The sequence below is a fragment of the Enoplosus armatus genome, chromosome 22 (assembly GCF_043641665.1).
Source record: "Enoplosus armatus isolate fEnoArm2 chromosome 22, fEnoArm2.hap1, whole genome shotgun sequence".
Taxonomy (NCBI): domain Eukaryota; kingdom Metazoa; phylum Chordata; class Actinopteri; order Centrarchiformes; family Enoplosidae; genus Enoplosus; species Enoplosus armatus.
The window spans coordinates 10101819-10114264 of NC_092201.1; the positions used below are offsets into that span (position 1 = coordinate 10101819).

Consider the following 12446-nt stretch of genomic DNA (forward strand, 5'->3'; position numbering starts at 1 on the left):
GTACTGGTAGTAGAGTCCAGGTGTGAATGACTGTTAGAAATGAAAATGAAGCACAGCACTGCAGAAAAGAGCAGGTCTGCTTAGCACAATAAAGGTTAAGGAAAGGCCAAATTACCAGTTGAGTTCTGTTCCAATAGATAAATGAAATGTGCAGCCAGAAGGAGTGAGTAAGTGTGCCTGGTATGTGTAAGAGTGTATGCGTGCAGTCAGTGTGTAATCCAGACTTGGTCTTGGATTTCAAGTATAGAAAAGGGCACTAGATCTTGTCTGAACCCCGGTCCAAAGCTTTTGCCAAGGAAAGAAAACCCTGCTCAGAAAGTCCTTTGAGAGACTTGATCAAAAGGTTTCTGTCCAAATGACTTCTGACTTTACTGGGTTCAAGGTTAGACCGATATATTTTGGCCAATAATGTCCTTTTATCGAATGCTGGATATCAGCCAGAAGTTATTTCAAGGAATCCGATTTATTTTCATTTAAAGTCAGTATGTTCCCTGTCATGGAACAGTTGTGGGTGGATCTATCGGTCTGAAATAGCTGCTTGTGAAATATGAAGCTGCAAGTGAAGTGATATCATTTTAAATAACACTGAGTTACCATTTTCCAACATTAAAGAATGGATTCAAAGCAGTTCTAGCTATGTGCTATCATGTGTTTGTATTTTTAGAGCTCGGGTCAAAGGTCACTGCATAAACCCTCCATTAGTTAGTTTCTGCTCATCAGCCTTGGACATGTGAATGAGACCGGGGTATCATCCATTCAGCACATGTCCAATGGCTTTGCAGAGTGCTGATACATGATGTCTTTGCCTTATAATGGCTAAGACCCATTAAAAACCCAGAGTATATTGCGAAGGGAGGAACAGAAGACAGACAGAAAGTTCTGGTCCCCTATAGAGGTCTGCAGTTAAGTTGAAAATCCTACAGATGTAAAAGCCCATGGAACAACTCCTTGAATCCAAAAATAAGAATAACCTCTGTCCATTATGTTCCTTGGCTGTAAAAGATAAACAAATTGACACTTGTAACACCAACAATAAAGCTCCTTTTCAGAGGACGTACAGATACTTTCTGTGCTGTCGCACCCTCTCCTGAGAGGAAGCAGAGGAGACGGCAAGGTCAACTGTCCTCTTGTCTTTTCTAAAGAACCATGGGTCTTTGGCCACAAGCCCAGGCCCAGTCTGAGGGGCTGATATCTGCCTATTGTCTGGGATAAAGCCACTCATCCTCAGACCTGTCCTCTATTCACACCAGAGCATTCTTCACCCGTTCATTGTCTCTTTTCGTCATCTGCATTAAGTACTTGTCTCTAACAAAAATAGAGGTTTTCCTCTTTTCCCCTCTGCCTGAAGTACGATTTCCAGAGCTTTCGAAATGCATATCCAGATAAGTATCTCAGGAAACTCAATGCACATCTTTTGGAGGGTTAAACACAAAGTGGCTTTTGCAGAGCGGCGCCAAGACCCCTGGAAAACTTGAGAGCTTTTTTGAAAGGTTCACCCTCTGACTGGACTGCCAAGCTCTCTCTCTCTCTCTCCTCTCACTCAATTTCAAATATACGTCGGCATGCCAGGAAAGAAGGCCGTGTTGGCAAAGCACATAGACAATCCCATCTCTATGCACACAGAGAATCTCTCACTCTGTCTCACTCCTCTGAGCTAGTTAGCTAACTGAGTCATTTCTCATTTGTAACAGGTATTTTGGCATGTGACAAACAGCTCTGTTGCCCTCCCTGCAAGTCACTTTGTGCGGTTGTCAGGGGAGAGGGCGTCTTTGTCTGCTGGACAATTGAGTAAACTCATTCGTCATTTTAGACTCTTTAAATGAAGCCGTTGCTGCTTTTTCAGCCTTTCACAATGACGGATGGCACAGAGCTTGTCCAAATTATTTACATCAAACTTCCCCAGGCACATCAAGGGAATTTGTTTGTATTTTGTCCACTGTTTTGTGTGCAGATTGTTTTTCAGCACTGTTTATTTTTGGGACTTTTTCTGAACAATTAGTGTAACTTTATACATTTTCTAATTAGTAAAGCAGGTGCCACCCTTTTCTCATGGTGGATGTCTCATTTTGGAACAAAACCTCTAGTTCTGCTGGATTGTCAGGAGTTTCCTGAAGTGGAGTGCTCTTTGACAATAACGTCATTGTGATTGGCTGAAGTGAGAGATGAGGACAGGGGACCCCTCTCCTCTCACTCATTCAGATTGCCAAAATAGGAAGGGGGTGGTGGTAACAGATCCCCTGCGTGAGAATTTCCTGAGATGGATGAGGCTGACTTGGGAAGGAAGCACAGTCAATATTTAACCAGAAAAACTTAGGAGTTTAATTTTGGAAGGAAAAATCATAAGCTGCCTTTAAATGATTCAATTTGGCAAAGAAAGACTCACAGTGGCTGTAATTAATAATTTTATATTAACAATGGATCGCATGACTACTTGTATGTGAAAGAGATCACTCACAGTTATGAACATTGTTGTTTTGGTTTTCTGGTCCACAACTATTGCTTTGGTTCACTCTGACCACTCTCAGTGTCTTTAAAACCCACTGTACACTACCTGCCCAGCACCAAACTACAGGCAGACAAAGGCAACGACTAGCTGCGAACATAATGGAGGATTTAGCATTTTGAAATCCCTTTTTATGCAACTAAACAACCATGTTTGAGATTGACTTTGGGATTATTTACCCTTCACGACTTTCTTACGAGGCAGTGAACAGCTGCCTGGATTGTAGAACAAAAAATTTGAGAAAGAATAAGACAGACTAAAAGAGAGACAAAGAAAAAAGTGTGAGAGTAGGGTGGACATGTCATCTGGCTCTCAGGAATCCTGCAGCCGAGTTGGGGGGCGGGGTGGAAGGAGGCTTGGTGTCACTCTCTGGTGGAGGAAGGGGGTGTAGAGATAGGTGGGGTGTTGACTCTGATGTGTGTGTGTGTGTGTGTGTGTGGTTGAAGTGCAGTGACAGGCGATTTGCTCTGGAGGGGAGGAATGAGGGAGGGGCCGACAAGGCTTGGCTGCCCTAAGAGCACACACACACACACACATCCACTCACTCCCAAACACTCCCAGGGATCAGAGACACTCCAGATAGAGACGTCACCTCTCTGCCCTCCTCCTTGCTCTTTGGACCTCAAAATTTTGGACCCATAAATGAGTTGCTCCCCGGCTGCGGAGTGAGTTGCGTCTTTTCAGACTTTCCCCTCACAGCTGACGTTGACTTTCAAAAGGCTGAGCCGTTGGGGGAATACTTCCTGGCGGTGTGGGATCTGGATCTGATTAGTGTGGATCCATTGAGCTCGATGCTGCAGACATGTAGCCGGAGCCCGAGTGCTGTGTGACCAGGGGATTGTGGAAGTGAGTGAGAGCTTTATGTGAAGGTGGCAAGAGAGATGCTTTTCCTGGAGGTAAGAAGAAAATAGATGAGTACACTCCCTGAAACTTGCAAATGCAGAAGGATTTTGTTGAATGAGGAGCGCTTTTGCAGCTCTACTGTGGAAAATGCTTGCACTTAAGTTCCACCGTTACTTAGATCTGTTGATGAGGAGGCATGCAATGGATTGTGGGAGATTTCCTAGGTTTAAAGCAGCACCTGAAGTGTTGAAAAAGAGCTGAAGAAAACAAATGGCTAAGCTTGGCTCAAGATGAAAGTGCTGTGTGTTTGAGAGGCGATCCTACGTGTGTGCGTTGCTGTATTTGTGATATAGTGTGTGGATGTATGTCTAGGTATAGCATCTTGTGTCTGTGTGTATAGACAGTTCTTCTATGTCTGCGCAGGTGGTCTCACTCCAGCTGTGTTAAGTCTCCTGTGCACCCCCTGACACCCATTTGGCCTTAAAACAACACTCTTCACCAGTCAAAGAGCGATGACCTCGGCCTTTGAACTCCACAATTTAATGGTTTTCCTAAAGCAAATTCCATGACGTTTAGGAAAAATAGACTTTTCATTACAGTTTTTACAGAGCAAGTGCTCAACATCTCTTTTTTAACAGCAGGTAACTAAAGCTGTAACTACTTTACCAGTTTGATAGTTTAATAAATATGTCCTCACTGAGAGAATATGATACACTTCGGTAAATTAGGATGTATTCCTTTAGTTCGCCCAAGGTTGTGTTCATTTGAAATTAACACGTGTTTGACTAACTAATTCCTTGGTGAAGGAGAGCCCCTTTAAAAGTGTCAGTTAAGCGGGGGAGGCACATGATTAACCGTTAGCCGGCTACATCTGGCCCGTGTTTACACAGACCCAATGTTGTGACTCTTTAAATGCCTTTTTCAAAAAGTTTTCCCTTTTCAATCCCCCTTCACCTCCTCCTGTCACGTCTCCACCATGGCTCGGCTTTAAAGGAGGAATGGTTGGACATTTTGTTTTTGTTTTTGACAAAGCCCGCCATTGTGTTGTTGCCAACAGGTGACATGGTGTAATGTGAGTTGCTGTGTATGTTGGCTCAGGAATCCGCAGTCACCTTTCCCCCGTAACTTATGGGATGAGAGTCAGAGAAGGACAGAGAGAAACCGAGAAACAGCGCAGTGACTATTTTGAAATGCCAAACATTCTCTGGTTTAACCTTCTCAAAAGGGAGGATTTGCTGCCATATTTTGTCATATATGATAGTAAACTGAATATCTTTGTCATGTTGGACTATTGGTCAGACAGAACAAGTCATTGGAATATGTCACCTTGGGGTCTTGGAGATGTTAATGGGGATTTTTCACCTTGCCGCATTCAGCAATAATGGAAAAAATCCTTTTCAAACATTTCAAACAGCCCACATGTGTCCATTAACAAAATCTGCACCCACGTTGTCACCAACAAACACAGAAGCATTAACGGCTCCTTATTCCTCAACTCCAAGCTTCACAAAAATATCTTTCAAACAATGAGATAGTGGCTCAAAATAATCTCGGGTAAAAAAAAAAAAAAATTGACTTCATCTAATTGCACCACTTGCTGGTCTTAACTAGGTTAGACGAGATAAAGCAGAACAGGTAAAGAAAAAGCTTCTGGGTGATAACATTATCTATCCTACCATAAAACCTGATAGATTAGTCACTGAAGAACAAAGCAACAGTCAAATACCCCTTTGTTCTATGATAAGAGTTTTGGTTTGACTTTTTAACAGCATTTCTAATCTGTAAATTCAGTGTTTTGAGGCCCTGGGCTTCATTCGACTGTATTCTAATTGGGGGAATGCTAATATTTCCCCAGTCTTGTTACTGGGGTTTGAATACATGGTGAGGTGTTGGGAGCCCTTGAGGGTGAGCTGAGAGGACAAAGTTGACAGTTCTACGAGGATGGAGGCTGCACAACTACAGCGTTTGGTTTGAGAGTTTAGTTGCAGCTGACCTGGTGACCTTTGGAGGAGGCACAAGCAAGAAAATCATTCTCCAGGGGATCAATGCATTATCACAAATGTTCAAAAAGGAAAAACAGGAATGTTGAGCACAGTGTGCAATAAACTATGACACCAATTTATGAAGTAAAGTAAGTAGTAAAGTACTACAATACAGTTAAATGTAACAAGGATTTTAATACAGGTTTGTTATCTGATAAGGGACAGTACAAAAATAATTAGGATGGAGGTGATGGGTTATGTATTTTTTCTTGTTGCTGATTTTTTTGGGAGGGCAGGGGAGGGTGTTTAATTTTTCAATGCCCCAGATTTATATTTTATTTCACCCTTTTCTTGGAATATTTACTGTAAAACAAAATCAAACAGTTACATAAAATTTTGTAGCTTGTGGTTCAAACGGGGCGTACCATTTGTTTTGTTCACCATAGTTCTGGCTATTGCTAATTACACTTCTAATGTGCGATCTGGGACATGTAAAAGTTATTGCTAACATATTAACATATAGTTTGAAATCAGGGTTAAGTTGAGACATAAAAAAAACAAATAACCCTGTGGAGAGTCTTGCTTTTTTAAAAGTCAAACATAAAGTTCAGTCCCCCACCCAATTAATTTTCGTACAGTCCCTAAGTCACTGATTGTCACCTGGCACAAGTGTAGGTCTAAATGAATTTAACTGAATGCTCTCAGTCACAGTTAATAGGCGTAACGTTTGGTCAATAGCAGCCATCAAGACCCTAATGTCCCTCATAGTGCTGCTTCTGTGTAAAAGATCAAACCTACATGAAGTTTGGAGCGCCCGTGTGAAGTTTCTGACTGTTTCTACCCAAACAAGTTCTATTCTGGTGGAGATTTGCATGTCAAAGAGGCAGAGCAGAGCAGGGCAAATCACAAAAGCGGCCTTTTCAACACCTTGAGACCTAAGTGCTGTTATCAGGCTGAGAGGGCTCTGAAGAACATGGCTGCTGAGATAAGAGGGGCTACTGCTGAAGGCGGGAGACACACAACGACGAGACTGATTAATCCCTATTCATGTAACAGCCCAACTGTTATCAGCTTGTAAAGATGAAGAAAAAAGCTGTTTGAAAGTGGATTCATGCTGCAGTCCGAGTGGACATATGCAGATTGTTTTGAAGGGTTGTTTTGTATAAGATTTATATCAGTTTTATCGCCACTTCATATGGGCTGTTTTTTGCACTTTATTGAGCATATTTGCGCATTTATGTAACCGTGATTTCCTGCACATAAATCACTGTCCGAGCACAACGTGGAAGGCTGCTTACACTGTGTTTCACAACCTCCAGTACTTTGTAGCACAGTAGATAAGAGCAACAGATGTTTGGTGGGTAATTTCTGTTGCATCATGTCACGTCAAAGCATTACAATCCTAGATTAAAAAGAGCTGCCTAAATGTAGCCGATGTACCTGACGCAATAAAATGTCCCTATAAGGTCTTTAATTTGTAGGACTTTACACTGACGCACAGCAAGTAGATTTGTACCCCGATATAGATGATAAGATTTAAAGGGAATTACAGACCTTTAAACCTTCTGTGCCCAACAAGGGAGCTGTTTTATGTGTCTTTCACTCGAAGTACAGTAAGGCTGGCAAGAGTCATGTATAGCTGCTGAATAAGTGCACCATAATGGAAAAAGCCTGCTATTATTTTCCATTATATATCACCCTAAGTTTGTCTTAAGTTCCCTTTGAAGGTGGACAAGTAGTATTTTGGGCACTTTATCAAGCATAATTCTGTGGTGGATAAACAAAGGAAGTATGACATACTACACTAATAGGGTGGAAAATAACATAAATAACACGAGTTATTCTTGAGTGTGACTCAAGAGGTTGAGTTGCAAAAGGATGGGAATTGTGTGATGTGTTAGAGGAGAAACTTTTCCTGTTTTTAAAGAGTCTCATCTGCTTTTCTCAATATTTGCTCTAGCTATTACGTTAAATTCTTAAAACATTGCTGGGAAAAACAATTACCTTGTTGAGAAACATAGAGATTAAAACTAATTGATGGGATTGCAGGCATATCCAAACGCAGAGGAATTTGCAATAAGTGCCCTAGAAAACCCTAGATCAGCAGTATCCCAGTCAATCAAGCTTTGATTATAATTTAAAACAAAAATCAAGCAAACAGTGGAGGGATAGAAAAAGAAATTGAAAGAATGAAAGGTGGGTTCTGTGAGAGTGATTCCTAAATCCTCTCTTTTTTTATCCACAGCGCCCTTGTGTGATGAACCTGGAGCGCAGTGAAAGAGGGGAGCGTCCTTCTCCTCGAGGCCCAGAGATGGAGCCTCGTGCTGGGGGAAAGATGGGGAAAATATCCTTGGGCTTCCAGAGGAGCTCCACTTCAGATGATGACTCTGGATGTGCGTTGGAGGAGTATGCGTGGGTGCCACCGGGACTCAGGCCTGAGCAGGTAGGCCTGTTACACTTTTCCTTCAAAATCCCTTAATTTGACAGCCACTCCTTTGTCTTATAGCTATCCTCGAGAGTATTCTATCCATTTTGTGGGCACACCAAAAATGTAAATCCCAGCACAAAATAGCACGTGAACTAGGCTGAAAAAACATTTATTGCACATTGGTATTAGAGTATCCTCTGGAGGAATCTTTCCCCAGAGGATGAGAGTATAAACCTGTATGCTAACAGCATGTGGTTTTAGTTGAAATAAGGTTATGTGTGCAGACATTCTGTTCTCTATGCCACACTAGCGGATTAGTAGAGCCGCTAATAACTACATTTATTAGTTGGTGTAACACATCTCAGTCAGAAACTGTTTGAGGTCTCCCATACATATTCCCACATTGCTTCATGGAAATACACACCAACAAACAGCATTTCACAGTCAGGCGCCTGTGACTGGATTGATATTGACATGTTTGCCCCACAAAATAAGGACACACATAGCTGCAGTCATTCTCCACAGATATCTAGCTGCCCTCTCCTCTGCCTGATCTAAATCAAAAGACCAGAAACCTCCTCTCCTCTCCCTCCATCTATTTTGGGATTTTGTGTTTCTCCTGCCCTTTCTCCACTCCTGCCTTCCCCACATACATACTGATAACACTGCTGGCCTCCAGTGTCTCACTCATTTATGTGGTTAAACTGGCAGTATAACAGAAAGAAAATGATAATACAGAGTCCTCTAAACTTTCTTTTTTGTTTTAAAATGTTACCCTATGACAGTCCTGAGCTCCATCTTGTTTCCTTCTGAAACAAGTGTACAAAACAAAGCTACCAATGGGCTGACCAGATGTAATTTCTGTCTGGCTTCTAAAATTCATTCATCTGTCCTCATACGCAGGTCCAGATGTATTTCTGCTGTCTACCAGAGGAAAAGGTGCCGTACGTCAACAGCCCCGGAGAGAAGCACAGGATCCGACAGCTCCTCTACCAGCTGCCGCCACATGACAACGAGGTAGAGATGATGAGAGAGACACTGACGGTGTGTGTGTGTGTGTGTGTGTGTGTGTGTGTGTGTGTGTGTGTGTGTGTGTGTGTGTGAGAGAGAGAGAGATGGGGAAAGTGATGGGCTGCGGCAGAGTGAACATGAAGTTAAGATTTGCCGTACAATGACTGCAAAAGTAGAGTAGGCCTCAGCTTACATTAACAATATTGCTTATTAGTATATTCACATGACCATGAAAAAAACATTTAACAGCAAAGTGAAAAAGAAGCAATACTAGAGCTAAGCAGAGAGATAGATGGGATTTTTTCAGTTATTGTTATGTTCCAGCTTAGAGAGGGACCCAAAAGCAGAGCGGAGACGGGCTGGTTGTATGTTTAAAAAAAGGGACTTATTGAACAAGGTTTAAATTGTGAGATGAGGTGGTGGCAGTCTGGGGCGGGCGGAGGCGATGGCAGAGACAGGCTGAACGCACGGAAATCAGTGGACCTCAGGCACAGGCAGGCAAAAGTTAGCCAGGAACTCCAAGAAACACACGATCAACAACAGCAGAACAAAGTTTGGCCTTAGCGTTGTTAGCACTTGAGAAACTGAACCATCTGCCGAAGACTGGAGTGGAGAGCCGGGGTTTAAATACTGCGGGTCTTGATTAGTGGATGGTAAACAGGTGTGCAGGATGAGATACAGCCGGAGATGATAGAGGCCACGCCCAGACAAACAATCACTCACACACACACACACACACACACACACACACACACACACACACACACACACACACACAGACAGAGAGAGAGACTGACAGGAACTGACAAGAAACACCAGGGAGGGGAAAAACAGAGGAACACAAGGGGATAAGGAGGAGAGCACAGCTGGACCACCACAGCTATTGAACGTTCAAAACTTGATGAAACTAGGGAACAGTAAACATGTCTTCCCAGGGTGGGATATTGAGCCTCAGTACTTTTTTGGCATGTCTGTATCACACGCTTAAACTGTCTCTGGTACTTAAACTGACATTTCATTTGCTTTCATTCATGTGCTTTCATCTCTAAATGACTGCTCTCAACTGCTTTCATGGCTTTGACCTTGACTTACATTTCAGCCGCTCTCATCTCTTATTCTTCAGCTGACAATTCACTGTTTTCACCTCTTACTCTTCAACTACTTTCAGTGCTCACATACAAACTGACAATTCAACTGCTTACAGAGCTTAAATTTGAAACTAGGAAAGGCTACATTTTCTGAATTTGTCTGTGCTCACTTTGCAGTTGAAACATTTGAATTTGTTGGAATATTGAAAACAGTTGAGGTTGTAGAAGTGGCAGTCAAAATACAAATATGGAAAGTAGCCACTGAAGTACAAGTGAAATGTAATGTAATTGAATGAAAATACTGAAAGGAGTTGAAGATCCAGTTCGATGGAAGTGTCAGTTGACGGGGAAAGAAATCAGTTAAAGTGTAAGCAGTTGGAGTGAACTTTGTATGAACAGTGGAAGTTGTGTTATTTTGTTGTTCAAAGGTGAAGACCTGAGACCCGAAAGGGCGAGCATACTAACTAAAGTTTTAAATGCTTTCACGTATTACACTGATTTTGGCTCTTCAGCACACACTTCAAACCCTTTCAGTGCTTCAACTCTAATCGCAGCTCCCATAAAACATCACACATGCAAAAAAATGTACATTTTAAGTTTAAGTCTTTTTTGTTGGAGGAAAATCATGTCCTCAAAGGAAGGTTAGCAAAAAAAGTATGGGTTTGGTATGATATTGGCAATAGGAAGTTTCAAACTGTACCCAGGTCTAACTAAACTAAAGCCAGCAGCTGAGTAAAGCCTAAACAATCTTGCTAGCCTTTCTAGTAAAGACTGAAACAATGGCCACATTCCCTCAACCGTCTGACAAAAAAACCCTCTTGTGACAGTAAAGCACATACCAGCCTCTTCTGTATAATAGCTTTATGGTGTGTAAACCAGCACTCTTTTCACATCTGTGTTAATAGAGTTTACATTAGGAGATATGGTGGAGGGGTTATCACCAGAGGGGAGGGGACTACTGACTGTATACACACAAGGAAGATACACAATGGGAACACACACACACGACAGTCAAACACTGTGCGGTTTTATGATGTTTGTCGGCAGACCTGGTGGTTGAGGAAGCAAACTGCCGGAGGATTCCTTGCGTAACTGTGGTTCGGAGGGATAAGCTCTCTATGTGTGTTGTGTGTGAAAGGGAGAGACAGTGAGTGTGTGTGTGTGAGCTCACACACCGGCATCGTTTACTGTTGTTTAGAGAACAACCGAGCTGGTTGTTAGGATAGTTTTGGTCTTTTATCTGGGCCTTCATCACCATCTCTAAACACAGAGGAAGGGTTTGTGTATTGCTCACGCCATCCTTTCAACGCAGCCTTTAGAGGAATTAGCTTTAATTAAACCATTTTCCAGCCATATATGGACTGCGCGTGATACACGTCCCCAAAGTTGAAAGCAAAGATGAAAGACGAACAATCAGCAGTAATGGGTGGATGCTTTTAAATGCTATTTCGCTTTCCCCCGTCTAACTGGCTTCCCTCTCAGTTGTAAATCAGCCTCTCTGTTCTTTTAGTTTTTCACCGGCACTCATCTCTCTCTTCTGTCTTTACCAGGTGCGTTATTGCCACTCTCTGACTGAGGAGGAAAAGCGGGAGCTCCACATGTTCAGTGCCCAGAGAAAGAGGGAGGCACTGGGGAGAGGAACACCCAAGATCCTGCCCAGAGCTCTGCAACACACCCGCTGTGAAAGTGTAGGTGCCACACGTGGATACCCATGACGACACACACATGCATATGCACACATGTAGACCACTTGCGTCATTTAGTGCTCATATAGCCAAAAGGTAAGCTAACAGTTACAAGGAAATCAACTTGTGGGTCTTAAGTTATTTATATCACGAGCAGCCAACACCCACTATCCCATCCCAACGAGTAGCACCCCGAGGCCACAATCCTGATTAGCTAATGCAATGGTTTTAATTACGGACATAAACCTCCTCATTAGGGCGAGAAGGGAAGTGGGGAAATTGGGAGGCTCGTGCTCAAGCCAAGCGGAGAAGGCTGTTCCTGACAAGGAATTCGGCACATTTTCTGCCATCTATGTCTCAGCATGACTGCAAAAAAATGCACAGGTTAACAAGCAATTCTTGCATGGAGTCTTTTAAAATCCTACTTTTTCCCAACATGTCACAGTATGTGGCGCATACATCTACTGGTATAATTACATACAGCTCAGCTTAGTACAGGCAGCTGTTTTTTCTGGAAGGGAGTGTGGCATTATTTAAGTTTGAATTGAACTGAAATTTTCATTGGATTATACACTGTATATAGGCTATTAAACACATAAACAGTATTATGTCAGCATGTGCTGTCAATGAAAAGCAGCATTTTTATCCTTTGTGTGGAAAAGGCAACACTTTTAGAGATGCAAGCTATTTTTCTATCAGCTTGCTGAAGGGGACCTTTACTTTTGGGGAAAAAAAGAGACATCTAGGCTCCATTTTGACAAGAACAACACTGGAAACAATCCTAAAACCTGACCTGTTTCCTTTGATTTGGCGATGCCGTTTTAAACATTGCATCCAGTGCCATTCAATCTGTCCTTGATGATATTTCTGAAAAATTTCCTTTCTATGCAACAAACATAAATATTA

At 42.4% G+C, this 12446-nt stretch overlaps 1 protein-coding gene across 1 annotated transcript in view; it reads left to right on the plus strand.

Annotated features, from left to right (window-relative positions):
• LOC139304814 (prickle-like protein 1) overlaps positions 1-12446 on the plus strand; it is a 28796-nt gene that overhangs the window by 11582 nt on the left and 4768 nt on the right. Inside the window, exons 2-4 of the mRNA XM_070928691.1 lie at positions 7574-7771; positions 8660-8773; positions 11406-11543. Coding sequence (XP_070784792.1) covers positions 7586-7771; positions 8660-8773; positions 11406-11543 — 438 coding nt within the window. The 5' untranslated portion in view covers positions 7574-7585. The remainder of the gene's footprint in view (positions 1-7573; positions 7772-8659; positions 8774-11405; positions 11544-12446) is intronic.